At 37.9% G+C, this 26,204-nt stretch overlaps 1 protein-coding gene across 3 annotated transcripts in view; it reads right to left on the bottom strand.

The window, feature by feature from the left end:
• Positions 1 to 25,578, bottom strand: part of HELB (DNA helicase B) — a 36,022-nt gene extending 10,444 nt beyond the window's left edge. The window contains exons 1-11 of one of the 3 annotated variants that reach the window (XM_015431167.4): positions 25,281 to 25,578; positions 23,026 to 23,445; positions 21,654 to 21,823; positions 17,567 to 18,469; positions 14,009 to 14,186; positions 12,807 to 12,948; positions 9,558 to 9,712; positions 6,322 to 6,403; positions 5,560 to 5,619; positions 4,129 to 4,357; positions 3,209 to 3,352 (exon numbers count right to left, since the gene is read on the bottom strand). In XM_015431167.4, the coding sequence (XP_015286653.3) occupies positions 3,209 to 3,352; positions 4,129 to 4,357; positions 5,560 to 5,619; positions 6,322 to 6,403; positions 9,558 to 9,712; positions 12,807 to 12,948; positions 14,009 to 14,186; positions 17,567 to 18,469; positions 21,654 to 21,823; positions 23,026 to 23,445; positions 25,281 to 25,467 (2,670 nt within the window). In that variant the 5' untranslated portion in view covers positions 25,468 to 25,578. The remainder of the gene's footprint in view (positions 1 to 3,208; positions 3,353 to 4,128; positions 4,358 to 5,559; positions 5,620 to 6,321; positions 6,404 to 9,557; positions 9,713 to 12,806; positions 12,949 to 14,008; positions 14,187 to 17,566; positions 18,470 to 21,653; positions 21,824 to 23,025; positions 23,446 to 25,280) is intronic. The other 2 variants (XM_015431168.4, XR_012420445.1) reach the window with 2 other exon arrangements.
• Positions 25,579 to 26,204: the final 626 nt, after the last annotated feature.

Below are 26,204 nucleotides of genomic sequence, written 5' to 3'. Positions count from 1 at the left end.
GCTCCTGTCCCAGATACTCACATGGCTAACTTCTTTTCCTTCTTTAAGTCTTTGGATAAAATGCTATCTTCTCAATGAGGCTTACACCGACATTCTATTTAAAATCACAATTGCACACACTCCCACCTCTTTTCCACAGGATTTGCTACCTTCTAACATAACAAAGAGTTTTTGTTCTTGTTTTTGTTTTTATTTTCTGTATTTTTATGATCGTGTCTGTCTCTATCTCCTTCCCCACCAAATTTAAGCTTCACAATGGCAAGAATCTTTGTCTGTTGTATTCACTGACCTATACTAAACACCAAGAACAGAGCCTGACTCAGTAAGGATTTGTTGAACTGAATTGAACTTGGAAGAAACAGTGTGTTGATATAAGATAACAATCATGGGCCAGGCACGGTGGCTCACCCCTGTAATCCCAGCACTTTGGGAGGCCAAGGCGGGTGGATCACGAGGTCAGGAGATCGAGACCATCCTGGCTGACATGGTGAAACCCCATCTCTACTAAAAATATAAAAAATTAGCCAGGCATGGTGGTGGGCACCTGTAGTCCCAGCTACTCGGGAGGCTGAGGCAGGAGAATGGTGTGAACCGGGGAGGCGGAGCTTGCAGTGAGCGGAGATTGCCACTGCACTCCAGCCTGGGCGACAGAGCGAGACTCCGTCTCAAAAAAAAAAAAAAAAGAAAGATAACAATCATGAATCATGAATGCTCTTAGAGCTAAGAGATGCTACTTCAACCATGAAATAAGAACCAGAATATCTACTCCAACCTCAACCCAGTAATAATAAAGACACCTTTACTCTTCATTCGTTCTTACAGAAAAACTGGATTGTAAATTTAAGGAAATCTCTCAGAAAATAGAGCAAAGTTAATGAGAAGGAAAATAGGACAGTTTGATAAGAAATTTAGGTAACAAATTCTGGAAGTCTAATATGTACATATTAGGAATTCTAGAGAGACAGAACGGAAGAAACTGAGAACAAGAAAATTTCCTAAAGGTGAAGGATGGCATCATAGAATCCATGGAAGAAATTTCTTCAGGACCCGAGCCAGGAATATTACTCTGTCTTTACCTGGGGAACTTTGGTCTTAAGGAAACTTAAAGCCAAATCTGCAATCGACATTAGCAAACAGGGAAGCGGGCATGGCTGCATTCCAACCACCCCTGGCAAGAACTGTTTTATCATCCTTAACTTTATTTTTCACTTGACATCCTTTCTATACATACATATATATACGTATGTGTGTGTGTGTGTGTGTGTGTGTGTGTGTATATATATATATATTTTTTTTTTTTTTTTGAGATGGAGTCTCCCTCTGTTGCCCAGGCTGGAGTGCAGTGGCACAATATTAGCTTGCTGCAACCTCTGCCTCCCAGGTTCAAGTGATTCTCATGCCTCAGCCTCTCGAGTAGCTGGGTTTAGAGGTGCCCACCACCATGCCCAGTTACTTTTTTTGTATTTTTTAGTAGAGATGGGGTTTTGCCATGTTGGCCAGAGTTGGTCTTGAACTCCCGACCACAGATGATCCACCCACTTTGGCCTCCCAAAGTGCTGGGATTACAAGCATGAGCCACCATACCCCACCCTTTTTTACCTTTAAAAAAAAAAATCAGGTGAATTGTGGGCATTTTTAATAAGCCATTTCAAATTCTTTTTGGAACCAAGATGGGGTAAGTTAATAAATAAAGCCCCACCCACTTAAAAAAAAAACTCTATGCTAATTAATGTTTGTTTACTAGTAGAAAATTTGGGCTGACCTAAATTTTTCTGCACAAAAATGAGGGTTGGGCCAGGTGCAGTGGCTCATGCCTGTAATCCCAGCACTTTGGGAGACCGAGACGGGCGGATCACAAGGTCAGGAGTTTGAGACCAGCCTGACCAACATGGTGAAACCTTGTCTCTACTAAGAATACAGAAATTAGCCAGTCGTGGTGGCATGCGCCTATAATTCCAGCTACTCGGGAAGCTGAGGCAGGAGAATCACTTGAACCTGGGAAGTGGAACTTACAGTGAGCCAAGATCACACCACAGTTCTCCAGCCTGGGCGACACAGCTAGACTGTCTCAAAAAAAAGAAAAATGAGGGTTGATGCAACCTTTACATTAAAGCAACATACCAACAGCAGAGAAGGAAGCTCAAAACAGAGATACACAACAGAGTCACTAATAACAGACGAGAATTCAAGCGTTTTAAAATAAAGCATAAAGGCAAGTTGCACTGAACTCAATATGCCGTCCTAGAACAGCAAAAGGACATTAATGGAAAAACTGGTGCAATTTGAATATGCATAGTTTAGTCAGCAGTCTTACAGCAATAGTAATTTCTTAGTTTTGATGAATATGCCATAGTCATAAAATGTTAAACACCAGGGAAAGCTGGGTGAAGGGTATATGAAAACTCTCTGCCGTATCATTCAACTCTTCTGTAAACCTAACAATATTCCCACGTAAGTTAGGGGGAAAAAAAAGAAGAAAGATTGCCTCACAAAGATGGAGGGAGAGGATACATTTGTCAAAACTCATCCAACTTTATAATAAAACCGTATGTAAATTATACCCCACAAAGATGATAAGGCCAAAAATAAAAAATAAAAGCTAGTTGCAAAAGTATAGAAACAAGATGATACCATTTACATAAACCTCAGTAACACAGAAAACAATCATATATATTACTCCTATATGAATAGGAGTGATATATACCAAATTCAGGGCAGAAGTCACTTCGGAGGAAGGCGGGAGGCAGGCCCAGGACTAGGGCAAGGCAAGTGAGGAACTCACCTCCAGTACAAAATTTAAGGGGTTGCCAAGAAACTCGGCAATCAAGATAAATCAAGATATTTTAATGTAACAGTTTTGTAAATCAAAATTAAGGCACAAAAGGATTCATGATGAACAAAATATCAGAACTTAACCAAAGATAAGATGAATACAGTGCCATGCCAAGCCATACTGGAGACTCAGGCAAGGAGGGGAAGACCTGCAGGAGGAGACTTTACCTATAATGCCTTCATTTCTAAAAATAAAGAGAGCTCTGGAGCAAAAAAGAGCAAAAGCCTGGTGTCTCTATATTATGTTCTGTACTTTCGTGTATTTTGTTTCCTAATTTTTGTTTGCTAATAAGTGCAACAAAAAATTACGAAAACAATGCAAGGTGCTGTAAGGTTGATAAATTGTTTAAAGGGTTTTATAAAAGTCCCCTCTTACCTGAAAAGTGTGAATAGTTCTTGCCCATGCATGTTTTATGCGACAATATTTCATCAGCTTCTTAAAATCCACAGTTACTTCCAGGCCAGCCATATTATTAATGGTCAAAGATCTTCTCATTCCAAAAGTTACATCAGTTACATCCTGTCACCAAAACAAAGAACTATTTTTCATACCTTCAAATATGTTCTACGTTCAAATATGTTCAAAGATATTCTATCTTTGGGTCAAACATAAAATGTAAGAATTACAATTACAATTAAGAATTTCAAAAGGCTTAAAATTTGCATTTCAGCACAAACTGAATATATCTATACCCAAATATTTTAATAAACACAAATATAAGTTTTCAGTCTTTGAAACTTATCTTCAATTTGACTCTGAAGAACAGTCTGTTATTTCTTATTTTGAAATCTATACATTTCATTTCTTATATTGACTACATAAGTCTGAGTAGATTCTTTGCAAAGTTTACTTTTCCTCACAGCTTTCAAGGAGGGTATCCACACTGTGAAAATAAATACAAGGCAACCACTTCTATAGTTTGTACATTTAAGCAGCAACAAAGGAAATGATGCTTTTTAAAATATATGTCTCGTTTATGCCTTGTTTTTTGTTACTCAAGTACTTTAACTTTATTAAAAATGTTTCTTCATAAAATCTTCTAGAAAATATAAGAAGCAGCACTTCCCAACTCACTTTATGAGGCCAGCATTATTCTGATACTAAAGCCAGACAGGACATTACTAGATAACTACCCATATCCTTCATAAAAATGGATGCCCAAAATCCTTAACAAAAAATCATGAAACAAGAATGTCAACTCTGATATCATTAGATTCTGAATCAATCCTAGGACAATAAAATAACCAAATATATCTCTAATTAGTTAAAAGACATTATCTTCTGTTTTCACTTACATTAGTTATGAAAAATATTTCTCCATTGCACAGTCGAACATTACTTTCAAAGTCATGCTTATTTTTAGCAAAATCATGAAGAGTACCAGAAAAGTCTTCACCACTGGTGTCTAGATCATTATTTTGCTGACTTCCAGAGATATTTTCAGGGAGTAAGTCTGAGAGGTATGCATTCCTAGTACAACAAATTTTATCACCAACTCCAAACACAAGTCTGTTCTGATGGTCTCTGGGATAGAAAATGATAATATATAATCAAAGTTTAGAAAGTCTCCATTTCATTTGTTCAAGCATTAACTCCTACTCAGACTCGATTCAATTATCAGAATAATTCCCATATTTTCTTTACAACACTTTCATTCTCCAATGGGCAACAAGAAATCAGGCTCCCATAGCTGTCGTCTGATTATTTATACATACTCTCTGCAGGGCCTCAAACTCAACGACTTCTCCCAGTCAAATTTTTTCAAATTAGAAATTTTGGCTTAAATGCTGATGCCTCTCCTCCCCCTTATATTCTAAAGGTTACCACAAATCTTGATTTTTTTCCTTTAAAATTAATCCTCTGCTCTCCAATCTCTCTTATCATTACGCTATTTGAGGTCTTTTTGGGGTCTTACAGCACTTATACATATTATTATAATAATTATGACACTATATCAGTACAACAGCAGCAAATTGAGGAAGTGGTGGTGATAGGCCAGCTATTGCACTAACTGCTTTAGGTACATTATTTCATTTCATTCTTACTACAACTCTGTAAGGGAAATTCTGTGTCCATACCCGCTTTTATAGACGTGGGAGAGGGAAACGACCTGGCCCATCATCGCAGTTCCTGGGACCCTGGGTATATGGCCTCAAGTCCATGCTTTCTGGCCTCTTGTTGGGCTACCTGACAGATTTTTTGTGTATCTTCCCTCAGAAGACAGGCACTCCACCTGCATCTTATACATATCTAGAATGTCTATACTTAGTGCAAAGCAGGTATTTGTCAATTCAAGAGAAATGAATTAATTTTTCCTATGTATGACCACAGTGGCTTGTCTACACTCATGTTTCTCTGATAGACAGACATTCACTAAGTTGCTCTCTGCAGGCACCCTGTTGCTAAGGTTCTCAGAAACACTACACACATAATTTTTAAAATTCCCCTGAGCTCCCCATGCTTATCTTGGAGAAGCTTAAGGCTGCTAACGTTGAAACCAAAAAAATTTCACTCCTAATTTTTCTTTTTATTCCACTCATTACTAAAATATCAATTCCCAAGGATGTATTCATATATTGTATTTAATTGAAGAGATCATTATATTTCACAAATGGGAAAAAAGCTATTTTTAAATATATGGAAATAGGTGACAAACATCAAAGCGAAGAAAAAAACAGCAAATCAAAGGACTCTCCTTAAAAGTTTTAGTTCTCAAAGACACTCACTTGTTGAGGTGGCCTGTGTAGTGTTTGCAGCAGCAGTCGTTAATTAGATCACAGTCTTGCCTGAAACACACAAAAATGCAGGGGTCACCTTAATGGTACCTGCTACAGGTTTACTTTTGTTATCAGCAATTATGACATACTAGATTGTACAAAAAGTTTCCAAGACTTTCTCCAGGAAATAGTATTTTTGTAGTTTTGTGTTTTGGTTTTGGTTTTTGTTTTTGTTTTGAGACACAGTCTTGCACTGTCACCCAGGCTGCAGTGCAGTGGCACCATCTCGGCTCACTGCAACCTCCAACTCACAGGTTCAAGTGATTCTCCTGCCTCACCCTCTCAAGTAGCTGGGATTACAGGTGTGCACCACGATGTCTAGCTAATTTTTGTATGTTTAGTAGGCAGAGGTTGCTCACCATGTTGGCCAGGCTGGTCTCAAACTCCTGACCTCAAGTGATCCGCCCACCTTGGCCTCTCAAAGTGCTGGGATTACAGGTGTGAGCCACCAAGGCCAGCCTGTAGTTTTTATCTAAATATAAGCTTTTGTTCCATTCAAAGTCCCTATGAACTTCTAAATATAATACTTGGTGGAAAGAGCTCTGTTTAGAAAGTGCCCTCTGCCATGTCTAACAAAGACATACCCCAAAATAAGAAAGAGAATTAACAGTGATGAAATATTGGAATCTCCCATCCAAATAGGATCTATATTAATAAGTTATAAGATTTAAAAGCTAGATTAAAAATATTAAAATATTTTAAATGCTTTACCTTCTAAATGCAATAAATTGTGATGTTTTTGCATTTTGTAAGTCATTTTCTTGCAGTAAAGTTTTAACTGTAGAATATAAACCTAATAATTCAAGAGAAAAAAGTTAACACAGAAAATCACCAAATTATAATACAATTTCTATGAAGAAACTAATTTGGAATTCCTGGTAAGGGGCCCTGGGAAAATATCTCACCAAATGGAATACAAGTTCATCATGGGAATGTCAACCTCATTCCCCACATCAGCCAGGGCAGTAGGAAAGAGAATGAAAAGAAGGGTTCTGAGACAACCCACCCTCAACAGAGAGGTCAACCCCTGGCCAGGACAGTTCCCCATTTGTAATAGACTCACTGTGTATTTGCTGATGGTTTATGAACACTGAATTTAAAAAATAAACAGGAGTACAAAGTGTGTAACAGCATGACTAATGTAAAACATCCTGTTTTAAGTCCTTGTGATCATATTAGTAATGAGTTACAACTTGACAATATACAGGCCTTATATGTTATATCATTTAATATGCAGGACACCCACATGTGGTAGGTGCTATTATATTCAGAGCTGATATTCAACTGGCACGTACTTGTCTAAAACACAGCAATACTTTCGTATTAGCTGGAAAACAGCCACTCCCCTAAAACACAATGCTCTACTCCCCACCCCAACCATCTCTTTCCTTCTCCCCAGACCTCCCCATGATCTAGCAACTAAAAGGTTAACCCTGGCATAGTGGGCGCATCCATTCCAATGATGCTCATGCCCTACAGCCGTTGGGGAGTCTCACTTCTGATGACATCCATATTGTGAATGTGAAAACTCAGGCTCATGGAAATACAAGCATTTTCCCATGTGTGTTTCCCGAGTAGCAGAAGAATCACAAGGGAATAAAAAAGCCCAGGCCTTGTGATGCCCTGCTCTGGGAAGACAAATTTAGCTGCCTGCTGAGCCCTTCATTGTTCAGATGAAGGAAGGATTACCGCTAGAAAACGGCCAAGACTCAGCTCACCCTCAGCCAACCCCTGGCTTCTGGAGCAGGAATTTCAAAAGGTCACCCAGCATACTGTTATTTTTTACATGTACAGGATGGTGCTATTCCATACCTTGCTTTTTTCACTTTCTCCAAATCTTACAGATCGATATGTACAATGTATTTTATTAATTCTGAGATATACATTTTTCTCACATTTTAGCATCTCTGAAATTCTAGTCCAAATATGAATCCTGTCTTAGGTCTTAGTACTTTGTAATCATGGGCATAATTTACTTAATAACTTAATTATTAGTGAAAAAGTACTATATGCTTCTCTGAGGAACATTTACTCAATTTCCTTGAAGAAGAGACTAATTTTCCAGCAGAAGTTTTTAATTTAGAAAAGCAGCATCAGTTAAGCTCTGCTACCAGTCTAAAATGGACTTTTTAAAAAAGTATATTCTCATTAATGCAAAGAATGGGTAGCAGAAATAAAACCAACAATATTTTAGGTAGAATTAAGTGAAGTGGCAAAGAAAGAGATCTGTTTAACTAAGTCTCATTTTCCTCATCTGTAAATAGGACCTACTATTAAGTAAGCTGTGAGAATAAACATTAGCTATTAATTATTTAACATACATTTATAAGTCACAAAACAATATGCAGCTTACAAACCAATTTATGTAAAACTGAAATAAATATGTTTGTATAGGGATATAATAAGGTTAAAAGGATAAACACCAAGCTTTTACTGTGTGTGTGATCTTAATGGGATTGTCCTGGGGGAAGAAGAGAAAGGAAAATTACCAGGGAACATTAATTCTTACTTCAAACATTCCTGTATCATTGACTTTTTATTTTTAAGGAGTATTGTTTCTCAAACCATTGGCCCCCACAATCTAAAGCAATCTTGCAACAAATTTCATCAGTCACTAGTAAGTATTCAGTTAGGTCTACTTGATTCTTTGTACTCTGATGTTTGAAAATATATTTATACTTGTTTACTTTTTAATTATCTGTTTCCCACACTAGAATGAAAGCACAATAACCTCAGGGACAATTTTTAAAATCTTTTCCTCTGCTTTATCTATTCTATCTAGTATATAACAGGAGCTCAATAAGTATTTGCTGAATGAAAAATAGAAAAAAATAGTTTCTACAATAAATTTTTTAAAAGCACATTATAGAACACTATGTATGATCCCATTTATTTAAATACATTGTTGTAACATGTGAATGATCATTAACCCAAGGGAAATGAGACTGGGGACACGCACACACTAAGGGGAAAAGGCTAACAGATAAAGTTGTATGTCATCACTTTCACATACACAGTGAAAGTGGTTAAGTGGGAAGGATATACCTTTGAGAACAGTGGCAACTACAAAAAGTCCTCAATAATAATCATTTAAACCTTTACTAAGTCAATTTTGAGAAAACCATTACACCATTTTTAAAAGGTTTGCTAGGTGAGTTTATAATGAAAATAAAGATCAATAGATAGGTTCAATCTATTTAAATAAATTCACTTGCAATAGCTAATTTAATAACATCTGTTAGTCACATCAAACTGATATTTATAGAGTGTCTCATAACTGATGAATGCCCTCAACCCTCATAATAGCTCCACAGGGAGTTCCACTATGGTTCCCATTTTACAAATGGTTAAGTAACATGACACAGGTCATATACATAAAGGAGAAGACTTCCTGTCCCACATTCGTTCTCAACCCTGTCCTGCTGTCGTCCTAACATCCATAATTAGAAGCCATGCTTCTACTCATTTTATAAAACAGAACTATTAGGAATTAAACTTGACAACAGTTTGAGTCACAATTTTTGTTTCAGAAACAAAATAAAAGTGCTTGCTTTTATTAGCATTGAGTATTTGTATTCAAAATGAATGTATTTCCTTTTCAAATTGCAAGGAAGGAAAAACTTCATTAATTAAGACTTACTTTCTCCTAAATGAACCTGAATTATTGGGGCCTTGCTTTATTTTAAACGAAATCACCTACATCCCTTTATTCACTCAACAAAATTTACAGAGCATTTATGTGTCAAGAGCTTACTTCTTTATAAAACTCTAAAGTATTCTGCTTTTGATGATTACTAAGTTAGTTCATTTATTTTCAATGTCTCATTTTTTTGCTAGCAATATTTCTCTTTACCATCAAAGAAAATTATAACTAGTCATTTAATAACTATGTTTCAAAACTTAAATACTTATACTTAACCCTACATCTCATAGAAGTTTATACTTACAAGAGTGATGATTAGTTTTAGATGACTGAGAACTGGCATCCTCCTCTGGGAGTCTGACAAAAATAAATGTCTTATCTTGAATTGAGATGGGTAATGTTGGATTATCAGAGATATTTAGTTCTGCATCAAATTTTGGAAACTGGCGTCTTGAGATTCTTGAATAAAGATAACACACACGCACAAAGAACATTATCATCCAAAAATGTCTTCATATATGATCAGAGCTAATGTCCTATAATAATTAGTATCTATTAATAGATAACAGAGAGAAAGGGTCATCCAGGTATGCATTGTAAACAGTACATGAGTTGTATAATAGAAGACAATAAAGTTATAGTACTACATGTTAGCAATCAGTCCTTAGCAAACTAATAGGATCAGGAAAAAAAAAATTATCAGAGGCTTTACTAGGCACCATTCTGAAAACCTGGTCTATTTATCTCCAGACCACAAAAGAACCATGCAAGGAAGGTATTATCCTTATTTCACAGGTAAACAATGTGAGGTTTAGTCAAGTATAGTGGGTTGCCCAAGGCCACAAAAATAGAAAACAGGAGAATTGGGAGGCAAATAGGTCCATTTTACTCCATATCCCTTTCTATTTAAATTAATTTGAACTGGTTCAGGCCTTTTCCACATGTTTACACTATATTCTCCTCTCTTCTCTGTATATTCCACATATAATCCCAGTTTCCCAACTGAACCAAGTATCCACATCTGGTTGCTTCTATTCCTTCCTCATTCCTTCTTTCATTCTTATATTTTCCAAGACTAGCAAATCATATCAGAAACCAGAGTAAGGTATGGTTATTTCGAAGAAGACTGACTCCTTGACCAGACCTAACAGCAGCCTGGTCATCAGCGGTGGTGGTACTCTACTGTGCCTTCTTCACCCTTTCCCAAACCAAAGTGGAAAGGAACAGAGAGGGAATGAGGCTATTCTTGCTGGCGATAGCCCAGATTTAATTGGGACCTTAAGAATCATCACAGATTTCCTGTTTTACTTCTGACCCAAGGCATGTAGCACCTTCTATCTCCAGGAGCTTTCCCCTGGTATATAGCAGGGATCCTTCACAGTCAATAAATATTTGAGCATTATGATTAAGACAAAATGAGGAAAGGAGCACAGCTAGAACCAAATGATATTGAAAGAGTTACTAAAAAGAACTCCTGAGTTTCAGATAAAATTGAGTTCTGAGACATCTAATATGCTTTAGATTCCTCCAAGTTTCTTGGACTTTAAAATGACTAATCATCTACCAAAAATGGGGTGGCCTTTAGGTAGAAGCAGAAAGATTACAGGAAAAGAATATTCTACATCCAACTCCATTAGTTTTCTTAATGTCTTAATATGAACCCACACTGTCTACCCTATTCCTGTCAATTCCTCCTCTACTCCCACAGTTTTATCCACCAAGGTAGACAGAGGCTTAGAGAAAGTAGGTTTTGAATATTTTAGTTCAAGCTTGTCTGGCCCAGGAGCCACATGAGGCCAAGTATGGCTTTAAATGCAGCCCAACACAAATTCATAAACTTTCTTAAAACATTATGAGATTTTTTTTACGGTTTTTTGAGACGGAGTCACGCTCTATCACCCAGGCTGGAGTGCAATGGCGCGATCTCGGCTCACTGCAACTTCTGCCTCCAGGGTTCAAGTCATTCTCCTGCCTCAACCTCCTGAGTAGCTGGGATCACAGGCGCCCACCACCATGCCCAGCTCATTTTTGTTGTTGTTGTTGTTGTCGTTGAGACGGAGTCTCGCTCTGTTGCCCAGGCTGGAGTGCAGTGGCACGATCTCAGCTCACTGCAAGCTCTGCCTCCCAGGTTCACACCATTCTCCTGCCTCAACCTCCCAAGTAGCTAGGACTACAGGTGCCGGCCACCACACCCAGCTAATTTAACTTTTTGTATTTTTAATAGAGATGGGGTTTCACTGGGTTGGCCAGGCTGGTCTCAAACTCCTGACCTCAGGGGATCCGCCTGCCTCATCCTCCCAAAGTGCTGGGATTACAGGCATGAGCCACTGTGCCCGGCTTAGGATTTTTTTTTTTTTTTTTTTTTTTTTTTTTTAGCTTATTAGCTATCATTAGTGTTAGTGTATTTTACGTGGAGCCTAAGACAATTCTTCTCCCAGTGTGGCCCAGGGAAGCCAAAAGACTGGACACCCTTCTTCTAGTTTCTGCTACATCCTACTTAGGAAATGTTCAAGCAACAAAACATTTTGTAAAAAAGAGTAAAAACCAGAGATACATTTTGGCACAATGACTAACATAGACTCAGTATTCAAAGGTCCCATTGTATCTAGAGATTTTAATACAGTCACACCGATTAATGATAGGGATATGTTTTGAGAAATGCATCATTTGGCAATGTTCATCGTTGTGTGAATAGCATAGAGTGTACTTACACAAACCTAGATGGTATAGCCTAGGCTACACATCTAGGCTATATGGTACAGCCTATTGCTCCTAGGGTACAAACCTGCACAGCATGTTACTATACTGAATGTTGTACCCAATTGTAACACAGTGGTAAGTATTTGTGTATGTAAACATATTTAAACACAGAAAAGGTACAGTAAGAGTATAGTTTCATAATCTTATGGCACCACTGTCATAGATGCAATATGTTGTTGATCGAACACTATGTGGCGCATGACTGTATTAAAATAAATGTCATGAAATAATAATGACTGTGATTTTCATATGTATGGATTATGGAGAAACCAAATGTCTGAGCTGACAGAGGATAACTCCAAAGGCTTATGCAAAGATGAAAGGAAGAGAAGGGTTCTTTTCTATTTAAGGGAAGTAAGATGCCATGGGTGCCTCTAGGATTCATCTAGGAGTGAAATACCACATTCAATTCTTTTGCTTTCAGCTTTCTCCCACAAAAATTAGGGGATATTTCTTCCCCAATTCTCCCTTGCATGTATTTCCAAATCTCCATTCCCTTTGGGCTTATTCTAGTCCTTAAGCTTAATACAATTTTAATTCATATACATACTTTTAAAATCAGGAAACCTCATCCATTTTTAAATTTCAGTAATAACTTATGCTGGACCAGTAATGAAAAACATTAACTTTGCTTTTCTAACTGTAGGGCAAAAGGTTTAGAGTTGAAGGATGGAAGAGTTTTGCTAAAAGGTATAGTAAATGTATTGTACTAAATCATTCAAATTCAAATGCCATTTTTTTTTTTATTTCTAATACAACAGACAGAAAATGCAAACTCTTAGTAATATTATACCTTGTAGCATTGTCCACAATTAGCTGAGATTCTGCTCTATGGTTTGTCTTTAGCTCAATAGCACAATTTCTTGATTTTAGAGTCTCAAAAAGATCTTTCAGCAAGTTACCAGGTTCAATACTGGGTAACTGTCTAATGTCACCTAAAAGAAAAAAAAAAAGATATAGTAGGAAGACTTACTCTGAGAAAAAATACCCCCAAGATTGTTTAAAATTATTTAAGAGTTTAAAGTTAAATATTTTACAAAAAACAACATTTAAACAGTATAAGATATAAAAATAGTAATAACACAATAAGGTGACAAAATCTAAATTGAACATCTTTCATACCTATAACCACAGGGAAACTGGGTAGAGGCATATGTTTTAGTCAACATATTAGGGGGAAAAAAAAAAACGAGCCTTAGACATTGTAGTTAGTCCCTTTTTCAATCATGTTCAATGTCTTACTGAATGTGGAAGAATCTATAGCCTCAAATAGATAAAATAAGTGTACAAAATATACAACAAATACATGCATTTGATAACAGATACATTCCAGTAATCTTATAGTGATGTTCTGCTCTATCAAAAATATTTTTTGCTTGCAACAAATAAGCCGTAAATATAAGAAAAACATGTACTGGGGGAAGCAGAAAGAAGGCTTAAGCCATTAATAGAATCAACTGCTTAAAATACATCCTCAAGTACCTAAAAAAAAAATAGTTTTTATATACAACTTGATTCTCCAATTGTGATTTTATTTTTTTCTCCATTAAATCATATGTTCTACAAAGCATGACAACCCAAGAGAATCTAACTGAATCTTATCAGAATTGGAAGAACTTAAGAGGCTGGTGAGGTCTAATTTATTAGCTTAGAATCATAAAATTACTTTTAAGTGGTCTATAATTCAAACTTTTTATTATTTCCAAATGATCCACATCCTGATTTACTCTGAATCTGTGGCACTTTTACTATATTAATAGCCATCATTTAGGTGATTAGCAGTAACCCTTCACAACCCTATTTCATTCACATCCCAGCCTGCTAATATCCTGGCCAAAACAGAACAACCCAAGCTGATTAGGAGAGTGGTCAGATTTAACTTAGTGTAGCTTTAGTATCAGTTCTGGTGTAAACAACCAACTAAGTGGTGTACACAATCAACTAACCACAATACTTTGAAATAAACATCAGAATTCCAACAATATTTTAACTTACCAAGGATAATAAGCTTAGAAAGTTTGGAGTGCTCACACAATAAATTTAAGACCGATTTGAAGATTCCTACAGACACCAAACTCCCTTCATCCACAACCAGAACTCTAACCGAAGAAAATTTCCATGGTTTGTTTGTGGTCATCATTGTTTGATTCCATGAATAGAAGCTATAATTGACCTACAAGCAAAGTATGGCATTCCTAAAGTCAGGTTATAAAATCTACAAAACCAGTAATTAATAGCAAGTTATTTTAAGGCAAAACTCTTAAATTGGCAGGGGTGGGTGGGAAGTAGAGAAACACAAAAGTTATAAGGTTGAACATGCAGAACAGACAGACCAAATAAATCTAAAAACGAAAAAAAAGTCAGATTGTTCCAAAATCTCAACACTTCTCTCATCGTTCTTAAACACAGAAAGCTCCCTATTCTTTTCCATTCCCAAATAAACCTTGTGGCCATCTGAGACACGCCACTGAAGCCCTCCCCTTCTCCCAACCATAGTACTCCATTCTGAAATAAAAGCAGCGCTTTCTCAATCTAATTATGAAAATACTACTTTTTCTTTTAAGTATTCCAAACTTCCACACCTCAACTTTTTAAAAACTACCACCCCACCACCGCCAACAACAAACAAAAAACAACATTCTTTACTACAAATGTAATACTATTTATTATTTTTTAAATATAGATGAGGAAAACAATGGTTGTAAAATTACAACCAGAGAACATTCAATATTTTAGTGTATGTCATTCCAAAAATGTTTCTATGTCATCAGTATGAACATTTATAGGTTAAGTATCCCTAATCTACAAATTCAAAATCCAAAATTCTTAACTTTTTGAGCACTGACGTAACACTCAAAGAAAACGCTCACTGGAGTATTTCAAATTTTCAATCTGTATTAAGTACAGATTTTCTAAATGGTATCATATCACATCTTCATCTAATTTTTCCACTAAAACTAGATTCAACATGTCTATTAAGTAAAGCCTTCATATTTCCTATCCAAGTGCATCAATTCCCTTCACCAAAACCCCCTGTGCTTGCAGTAGCCATGTCTCACAACATTTGGAATTAGCCATTTCTTTTCTGTTATATTATATATTCAATTTATTATCTTAAAAATGCTGACACTTTTCACTGTATTTCCAGTGCTATCAGCTCAATACAGGCTCCATCTATCAGCACCTTGATGACTCCAATAGCTTTGCAGCCAGGTTCCCCTACACACAATCCCAGGATGGGATTGCCCCATAAAATACAAGGCATTCAGTTAAATTTGAACTTCAAATACACAATAAATGACTTTTTAGTATAAGCAAGTCAATGAATTATTTGATACATACTTATACTAAAAAATTATTCATATTTTTATCTGCTAAATCTGGCAACCCTAGTCTAAGGATGATAAATGGCACTCCAGTGCTCTTTCTGTGCTCTTACAATCTCTCCTGAGCCTAAACATAGCTTCAGAAATATTCTCTCAGCACCCCAAGCAGATATTAAGATACTACCAACTAATCAGAATTGACACATTGGATCAAACTTGGTAATAATCCCTTTCGGGTGTCCCCTTCTAATTCAATCCTTCAGACTAATCAGACATGAAGGCATAGTACAAAAAAAAAAAAAAAAAAAAACATAAACTGATCAGAAAACTCTCCTACCAATAAGCTACACTGAACATCTCTAGGTCTCCATTCATTCATACGATAAATAGAGGTAATAGGCAAGATATGTAAGTGGCTCATGGCTCTACGACTCTATAAGATCTTCCTTAAAACTTCATTTCACTTTCTTGCTTAGGAACCTAAATGGCTCCCTAGGAGACCAAGTTGAAGTTTCATTGTTAGTGTGCAGCATCTGTAATAAATGAGGAAATAATGATGCCATGGAAAGAACAACAAGCTGGAAGGCCATTTCAAGTCCTAGTTCTACACCTAACTGAGATCCTGGGCAAGATGTTTAACATCCCCAAACTTCAACTGGCTCTTCTGTAAATGTGGAGATAACATCACTTTATCAAGCATGTAATGAGATAAGTCAAAATACTTTACAAACTTTAAAGCTCGAATTAACTGTCTAACCCAAGTTTAATTTCCACTATTCTGTCAGACACGGGCTTCATTTCAGTCAATGAAGTCACCCCAAAACCCTCTATGCACACTATGATCATATTCCTCGATGCCTTTGCAAAGGCCTTTCCTGTAAGTCCAATGTCCTTCCCCTCACCTGAGTCTCCATGGTCCTTGGAGTCCAATTCAATGATTACCTTCTTTAGAAATCTTCGAACTACCAAGTTTCTTTATAAAATGGCAGGTCAGGGCTAGGGCTAGAGGAACCTCTCCAACTCTTTACAAGCTTAAACTCCATGATGCTTAATTATAGCCAATACTATTTTTTTTTCTCAAGAATGTTAATTTATTTGAAATTTTTATTGTGTGACTACTATTTGTCAGGCACTGTTCTAGGTGGAAGAAATAAAGATTCATACCAGATGAGCAAAGTCCTCACTTTCATCCTACAAAATATAAGCCTTTTACTTCCATTTCCAGTGCTACTCAAAATGTGGTCTATGGACTGTGACATGTTTGTAACCAGCCCCCATGAGAAACAGATATTGTACCAGGATCTAAACTAACTATATCATTACGCCTACACTCTAGTGGGACTGATTTTTTTGTTGTTGTTTTTAGACAGGGTCTTACCTTGTCACCCAGGCTGGACTGCAGTGGTGTAAACACAGCTCACTGTAGCCTTGACCTCACAGCCTCAAACAATCCTCTCACTTCAGCCTCCTGAGTAGCTGGAACTACAGGTGCATGCCACCATGCCCACCTAATTTTTTAATTTTTTGTAGAGATGGGGATCTCACTATGTTGCCCAAGCAAGTCTCAAACTCCTGAGCTCAAGTGATCCTCCCAGCTTGGCCTCCCAAAGTGCTGGGATTACAGGCAGGAACCGCAGCACTGGACCCGATAGGTTTTTTTGGTTTGGTTTTTTTTTCCATAAGACTTTCTCAAGGAAGGAAGCAGTGCACTGATTTACTTCTACCATTAGCTCCTTTCTCGTGTAAACTGGTAACAATTTACAGACTGGCTGTTTTGAAAAGCATTGATCTAAATGATTAGTTACCGCAAGACAGGGACCCAGGAGACATTCAATAAATACCTACCGATTGATTTAAGAAATAAGTTTGTCTTTAAGGTAAATTTTGTTTGTTTGTTTGTTTTTTGAGACGGAGTCTCGCTCTGTTGTCCAGGCTGGAGTGCAGTGGCGCAATCTCGGCTCACTGCAACCTCCACCTCCTGGGTTCAAACAATTCTCCTGACTCAGCCTCCCAAATTGCTGGGACTACAGGTGCGTGCCACCATGCCTGGCTAATTTTTTGTATTTTTAGTAGAGATGGGGTTCCACCGTGTTAGCCAGGATGGTCTCCATCTCCTGACCTTGTGATCTGCCCGCCTCAGCCTCCCAAAGTGCTGGGATTACAGGCGTGAGCCACTGTGCCCAGCCAACAAATGTTTTATCTACAGATGAAATGTCAAAGGTTTTACCTGACACAGTGTGTAGGCATGAAGACCAGTTTTCTGTCTTAGTAAGCCAGCTGCTTTCCCTGTAGGTGCTGTGAGCAAAACTTCTATAGCCTTGCCCGCTTCTAGTTGACTTTGCTCAGTAAAGGTATTCCATTCTTCTGAAGCATTCTGGTCTTGTTCAAAATCTTCACAGGCATTTTTTACTTCTCTTTCTTCCAACTGCTCTATATGCTTAAAAAGACGGCTAACGATTGTGGTCTTCCCACATCCACCTTTCCCACTTATGACTGTCACAGGATTGGAGCAAATCATCTCCAAAGCAGCCACCTGATCCCGATCCAGTGGAACTTCAACCTGATCCTGATCCAGCTGAACTTCACTTATTTCTGCATTAATTTCATTTTCACCATTAGTCCAAATATGGTCACCACTGTCCTGTGTGTCCACAACATCCACAGGATTTTCTAATCTTGCTTCATCAGGTTTGCTCTCATTCAATGCATCATCACTTGAATTCTCAGGTTTTGTGGTGTGAATAGAAGCAAGCACCTTTTTGACATCGACACATAAACGCCAAGGAGGCCTCTGCATCAGGTCACAAATTGAAAAGGCGATGGCTCTTTCAGCCTGGTAAAGGTCGTAAGGGAAGACACAGGCCTTCTCATACGTCACCACACCAATATCCTTCAAAAACTTCAGAGACTCCGAAGCAGCATGAAATGACATATGATCTGACAATGTCAAAGTTAAGTCATTCACTTCAACATATGTGTGTCCATGTTCTCTACATATCTGCTTCAGTTTGGAATACATTATTAATGCATTCTTCTCCAAATCAGTCATCAGCTGGAGAAGAGACTCGCACTGACAAAATGCTATCCAACTTGCCTCACATCGCAACAGTTTCCACTTTCTGTAGGTTATCTTTAAGAAATAAAGTTCAGGTTGGTTTATAAACATCATAAGTGTTTATGAATAGGTTCTTTATTAATAATTTTTTAAATCCCAGAAGACATGAACTTCAATGAAATTTGCAGAAAATACCATAGATCACTATTTTTTAACTGGCTGCACTGTAATTAGAGATCTATAAAATTTTTAAATAAAAATTATATTTTATCACACTAACACACAGTTTTAAAAGTGAAATAATACTATAAGGCTTATCACAAAAAATATGAATCCTTTCCTTATCTCTTCACATGCCTTCTAAAGGCAACATCTCCAACACTTTAGTTATTTCTTCCAGAATTTACCTCCATATTTCTAAGTACTGTAGATATTTTTCCTTGATTTTTAAAAGATTTTTAGATATATATTATTAACTCCTTAATATGGAAAGTCTATCTCTATGGAAGGTCATTCTATTTTATACCATTACCTCCACAGGTGTTTCTCTGGTTCCTATATTTGAAAAATGTCGTAGTATACATTTTGTTCAATTTTGGTTAAATAGGTATTTATTATGCTTATGCAAATAGGATTCACAGCTGAGTGACAGGATGTACTCTGCTACATTAAGTTTTGTGTTGAACTCAGTGTGTATCATGAAGTTAACATCTGCCTCATTTTCTTGGCTTGTTTAGTTTTCTACATGTCTATCAACAATTCTGCCTAAACTCTACAGAAGAGACAGAACTCCCTTCACTATAATCTACTGAGCATATCATCTATCGGCTCCATTTTTCCTTGATGGAGACATCACTCCTGAGCCCTCCATACCTTTTATGGGCTGAACTGTGTCCCCTGCAAAATTCATATGTTGATGTCCTGTCCTAACCCCCAATATCCTCAGACTGTGACTATATTTGGAGACAGGGTTTTAAAGAGGTAATTAAGGTTAAAGGGGACCATTCACCTCATTGATGAGGTCCTCTGAATGGGCCCTACTCTAATATGACTGGTATTCTTATAAGAAGAAGAGATTAGGACATAGACTAGCAACAAAGGAAGGCCATGTGAAGACATAATGAGAGATAATAACCATCTACAAGCCAAGGAGAGAAGCCTTGGAAGAAATCAACCCAGACTTGTAGCCTCCAGAACTGTAAGACAAAAAGTTTCTGTTGTTTAAGCCATCCAGTCAGCAGTACTTGTTCTGGCAGCCCCAGCAAACTAACACAATACTTGGATAGTGGTTTACATGCTGAATGGTGGGACCTCAGGCCTCCTTTTTTTCTCATGAGTCCCAGAATGCTGCAACTAGGCTTAAACTCTCCATGTACAATTCTTCTCTGAGAAGAGTGACTGGACAGGAGAAAACACTTCCAGATCCTGACATGGGGAGAGGGAAGGGACTGTTCCCTAATGAAAAACCTGAGTCACCACCAGATAATCTCTGCCTTATCCTCACCTGGTATGTCCAAGCCTGGATGCTCTCAGCTGAATGGCATCAGGCAAGAGAAATCTTTATCCTCTTGCTAGGGTGGGAAGCAGTAATCACTTAACGCCCACAATGGGGAGAGAATCTGGGACTTCAACAGCTCCTTAAACAGGTGTTCACTTAATCCAGAAGGCAGAAAATACAGTAGCTGATATGTAATGCTTTAATTTTTTTTTTTCTTTTTTTTTTTTTTTTTTTTTTTTTAGAGGAGGTAGAAGGCCAGGTGCGGTAGCTCACGCCTGTAATCCAGCACTTTGGGAGGCCAAGGTGGGCAGATCACTTGAGGACAGGAGTTCAAGACCAGCCTGGCCAACATGGTGAAACCCTGTGCCTACTAAAAATACAAAAATTATTTGTGTTTTTACAAATACAGGGTGTGGTGGCACACGCCTGTAATCCCAGCTATTCAGGAGCTGAGGCAGGAGAATCACTTGAACCAGGCGGAGACTCAAGTGAGCAGAGATCACACCATGGCACTCCAGCCTGGGTGGGAAAAAAAAAACAAAAAGAAGAGGTAGAGAGAAAGGGATAGTGGCAGGGAGGGAAGAAGGCTGGCCCTAGGATCTTGATAGATATAGCCTCAAACTCATTTGACCACAAAGAAAAACGTAAAGTCTGTGCTTCACCAGGAAGGCAGTGAGCCTAGCAAGAGTGAGAGTAAGGGCCTGATGGCATCTCCATTCTACACTGGTAAGGTCTCAATAAATGTTTACTCTATTATATTAGCCTAACACAAAGTGTATTGTTAATAAAATGTTATATAATTTATTATTGAAATGCGAACAGGCTCCAAAGACCTCTAAAGAGCTAAAAAACGATTTTCCCTTCTTAATATCTCTATAAAGAACATTGGATTTTACAGGGTTTTTTTAAACAAAAAGGTAAACTATTATTATCTGCCTTTTTCATATCATTGCTCTTCCATTCTTCTCCACTGAATAAATACATATAATAATCTCATGTTCCAGAATCTCATCTTTAAAAGCATACTGAATTTATAGAAATTTTATGTAAGGGAAAAATTCCTTATTCCAGTATTTCTCAAACTCAGCATCTGCAAACATTCTTGAGGTTCCAAGAATTTTCTCAGAGTTTCTCAATTGTATTTTTCTTTGGAAAACCACCTTATAACCAAGAACTACCAAGATTAAGTATCACATTTGGTTTCCAAGACCACTGGAGCCTCAGTGTGTCCCTTTACTACTCATAGTCTCTAATAATAAGAACAGAAGTGGATTCATTTATAAATGATGTTATTGTACAAAATAAAAATCAAATGGCATCATGATATATCACATGAATAATGAAAATTGTCAACAGTTCAAACTGGAAGTGGGACATTGAGTTGCACAGCAGAATGGACTTGCCAAATTTGTAAGAGCTTTTGACCTCAATGAGATCTATACTCAAGTTGCAAATGACAATTTAATTACAGGACATTGGTCACATTCAATTATACAACTAAATTAATACCGATAATTTGAATGTCATCAATTTTTTTTCAATTACAAATGTATGCAACTCTATAAGTTGCATAACTACTTATAAAATGTTCTTATGCTATAGCCATAAGAAGTTTATGTACAGTTGCAACATTTGAATAAAAATAAATCAGTACTGGGGTCCACACAAATTTTTTTCCTTTGAAAGAGAAAGGAAAAACTGCCAACTTTGAAACCAGGCCTTACACAAGATTACTATATGCTGAGCAAACGTTTTACTTACTTTACTAAATCCAAGTTTCCACGGATGTGTACCTAAAATCTCTTCTATCTCTTTCAACATCTCTTTAGAACCTGACTCTATGAGCCATTTAAAGTGTCGAGGCAGAAGAACTGGAAGGAATTCCATTATTTTCGGAAACTGCAAAGCTGTCATTACATTTCTATATGGAACTACAAAATATCAGAAAAGAACAAAGTAAAACATAAATGAATCCAAAGAATGACTGATTTGAAGTACTTTCTCATTTTGCACAACCAATTCAAGAAATCCAAGTCAAAGACAGATTAGTACATTTGCCTTAACCAGTAAGACAATTTGGATCACATTATGACAATTGCTTTTGTACTGAGATGGTTTTCATTGTGTTTAACACCAAAATTTATGTTCTTTAAATGCTTAAATAATGATTTCTTAGCCTTTTGTTTCCTACTGTCTGCACTACAACAGAACAAAAATTCTGACTCAATTATATAAATTTAAAGCTAAGGATATAAAATAAGTAATTTACGTAGTAACCTTTATAATCATTTTCTATAATCATAATCTTTTGCCACTGAAGTCATTCATTGATGTACCATCAAATTTATTTGATACAATTAGGAAATGAAATATTCCATATATATGAATGCCCATATAACAAATCATATTAAAAATTATTTGAAACCATTTTGGACTGAAGTATTTCCTAAATATATTATTCATATCCTTGTTGTTCTTCTCTATCTCTTTAAACAGAATAATTTACAACTGATTTTTTTTTTTTTTTAACTAAGACAGTGTCTCACTGTCACCTAAGGCTGGAGTATAGTGGTACAATCATGGCTCACTGCAGCCTCCATTTTCTGGGCTCAAGTGATCCTCCTGCCTCAGCCTCCCAAGTAGCTGGGACTACAAGTATGTGTCACCACACCTGGCTAATTTTTAAAAATTTTTTTGTAGAGACAAGGTCTTACTATATTGCTCAGGCTAGTCTCGATCTCCTGCGCTCAAGTGATCCTCCTGCCTCAGTCTCCCAAAGTGCTGGGATTACAGGCATGAGCAGCCACCACATCTGGCCAGCAACTGATTTTGTTTTTTTTTTTATTAATGATTCAAGGTAATCTCTATGAGTACAAAAGTTAGAGAAAGCGATAAAATCACAATTTTAGAGGTGGCAAGGAACTGGAAGGATTTTAAAGATCAGCTCATATAATCCCTTCATGTTACAGATGAGAAACCTGAAATATCAATGGCATACTCCAAAAGCAACATAAACACATTTTTCAACAAATGAATTTTTAAAAGGAATACTATGCTAGTGGTAATATTTTAAACACTGTAGTCATTAAGTATGTCAATTTCACTGAAACTTGATGATAACAATCACACTTACTTTTGTTTTCCAGAGGAAGGCTCATCTCATTGTCTGGGAACAACTCTTCCTGACCATTCTGTGCAGGCTGCTTTTGATCTTTCCTTCCAGTTTCCTTGTGGAAAGTTCTTAGTGTTTCCCTAAGATTTTCAAAGTTTAGGTTTTTGTAGTTTGATACCTCATTTACCCATGCTAAAAATTTATTAATAACATCACTGGAGACCTCACACTCTTTAAGAAAGAGAGCACAGATATGTTTTTGATTTGGTGGTGACATATCAGACTGCAAAAAGTAAGACGGAAATCCTTGAACTTGATATTGATAGCTCCTTGATCCCACCACAGGCTTTACTTGTACCTTCACTCTCCACCAAGCACCTGTTATCGGAAAACGTCCCAACACTTTACATGTCTCTTGTGTGTTTTCATCAGGAATTAAAACTAAAAAAAAACAAACAAAAACCCACAAAAGTTAACTCTGGAGATTATTTAGAAACCATTTCCTCAAAGTTTTACCAAACTTACCACTATCTTTTATCTCCCTACAGCACTCTCTAAAGATGTCTGTTAGGGTGCCTGTAACACTGCATTCTGCCTACCTCTTTTTCTGTCTCCCTCTACTACACTGTAAATACTAAAACAGGACACTGTTTCATTTGTCTTTGTATTCCAAAAGGCAAGCACAGTACACAGCACGTGTCTGCTGTTCCTCTTCTAAAACCAGTCCCCTCTCTGCTACTCTGACTTCAGCCAATACTGGCCTTCATGCAGTTTCTTGAAAATGCCATGGCCCTTCACTCAAGTTATTCCATCTGCCTTAACTGATCTCCCCCTTACTGTTGACTACATTTACTACAGACCTCAGCTTAATTGTCACTGACTCAGAAAAGTCTTCCCTGAATCTCATGTATAAAACCTGTCAAAGCACTATTTAGCATTCCTTCTAAGCATTTAGTAACATTATAGTTACTTCTGTGATTGAAGAATGTTTGTTTAATACACTAGAAGGTAAGCTTCATTAAGACTGCAACCTTGTTATTATATTTTTCTAGGTTTTCCCAGCACCAAACATGCTAGCCAGTCGATGATACTTTAGAATGAATGACTAAGCCCTCCACAAATACTTGAAACTTTTCTGCCTAAATCTGTACTGTCCACCTACATGTGGCTATTTAAATTAAAATGCAATAAAACTAAAAATTTGTCTCCTCAGTTACACTAGCTGTATTTCAAGTTCTCAACAGTTACATATGGCTAGTGGCTATTATACCAAACAGTGCAGATATAAAACATTGCCATCATCATGGAAAGTTCTACTGAACAGCACTGATCTGCACATTAAGATATTTTAAGTCTCAGTCACAAAGTACACATAACGGGTATAACTTACAGCACAGAAAACTATCTTATAGCACAGGAAACTACTTACACAAGGTTTACCCGAACCACAAGGTTACTAACACTAGTTAATAATCATCTGTGCACTGAGGTGTTCCTTGTGTTTTGTTTTGTTTTTCTTTTCTTTCTTTATTATTACTATTATTATTATTTTGAGATGGAGTTTCGTTCTTGTTGCACAGGCTGAAGTGCAAAGGCGCAATCTCAGCTCACTGCAACCTCCACCTCCTGGGTTCAGGCAATTTTCCTGCCTCAGCCTCCGAAGTAGCTGGGATTACAGGTGTGCGACATCACGCCCGGCTAATTTTGTAGTTTTGTTGTTGTTGTTGTTTTTCTTTTTTACTAGAGACAGGTTTCATCATTTTGGTCAGGCTGGTCTCGAACTCCTGACCTCAAGTGATCCATCTGCCTCGGCCTTCCAAAGTGCGTGAGCCACTGCACCCCGCCTGTTTTGTTTTTCCAAGAAGCTGCGGAAGAACCACGTATTTGACTCCAGGCAATATAGGATTAATAGTTACAAGTTCTCATTCTATAGAACTTGAGGATAAGCGGTCAGAAAGAAAAATAAAAGTTCAGATTCTGGGTGGAAATAGAGACTCAACATACACTGTTTCCTCGAGGTAGTGTAAAACTACCTCAAAGGACGAATAAGAGAATGAGAATAATTAATACAGCAAGCTTAACACATAGCATGTGCTCAGTTAAAGTCACTGCTACTATTATAGTTAAAACTTTACCCTAAGTAGGATGAAGCAGCTAGACCATTGAGAAGCTAAATCTGTTAGCAGCGACTGGGTGCCTTGCTCAGGGCAAAGCCAGAATGGGACGCGCTACGTTGGACCCTCCAACCCCATCCCCGGGGCAGGGGGCTTCCTCACCGCGGATGCACCCGGGGAGGCTGCCAGCCTTTACGCCCCCACTGCAGAGCTCTTCGGCGTCGACGAACACGGAGTCTTCATCCTCCTGCACGTCGTCGTTTAGGTAGTCTTCGTCCTCCTCCACCAGATCCTTGGGTGGAAGCAGAGGTCCCTGAAGTCGGCGTAGGTACCGACTCGACCTGGCCATGCTTCTCCTGAACTCAACCCAAACAACTCGGAAAAACTTTGGCTAACTGCACGGTCATGATCAGCCAATCAGTTCCACGACTGTAAGGCCATCAACTTCCGGGAACGGCCTGGCGGCCGCCCCTTACGCAAAAACCGGGCGGTAGCGAAGCTCCGCCCCAAGTTTCCAGGAATTGCCGTGAGGAGGGCGTGTGAAAGGGGCGGGGCCAGGAGGATTAGGGGCGGGGAAGGGAGAGCGCGGGGCGGGTAGATGGACCGGGCTTCTGCTCGTTTCGGAGCACTGTGCAGGGAGGTGAAGATCAGGAAGATGCCGGGACGAGATCAGCACTGGGGAGTGACAGGCGTCGCACCTGCAGAACCGCCAGTGCACGGCATCTCCTGCGGAGAAAGAACGCGGAGAAAGTCCGCTTCTGAGCCTGAAGAACCCGGAAAAGCAAACCCCACCCCAACCTCCCCAAAACGAAAGTATAGCAGATGCCCTTCTGGAATCGGATCTAGGGCAAGAACCCAGAATTGTCTTTTTAATGTACATTCCGGGCTGTCCATTTTGATGTTCAGCTAGATTTGGACACCACTGGATTAGATGACATTCAAAGTTCTTTTCATCCTTTCCTCTGTGAGTACGCCCTGGTCTCCCATACTTGTTTAAGTTAGGCTTAAATTTAAGCTGGGCTACCTGTTGACAGTGGGGCAAAAGCATCTCTTTGCAGCCCAGAGTATAGACAGGAAAAGGGGAAG

Source organism: Macaca fascicularis, chromosome 11, assembly GCF_037993035.2.
Source record: "Macaca fascicularis isolate 582-1 chromosome 11, T2T-MFA8v1.1".
NCBI classification, from domain to species: Eukaryota; Metazoa; Chordata; class Mammalia; order Primates; family Cercopithecidae; genus Macaca; species Macaca fascicularis.
This window is presented reverse-complemented; position numbering and strand designations above follow the sequence as displayed.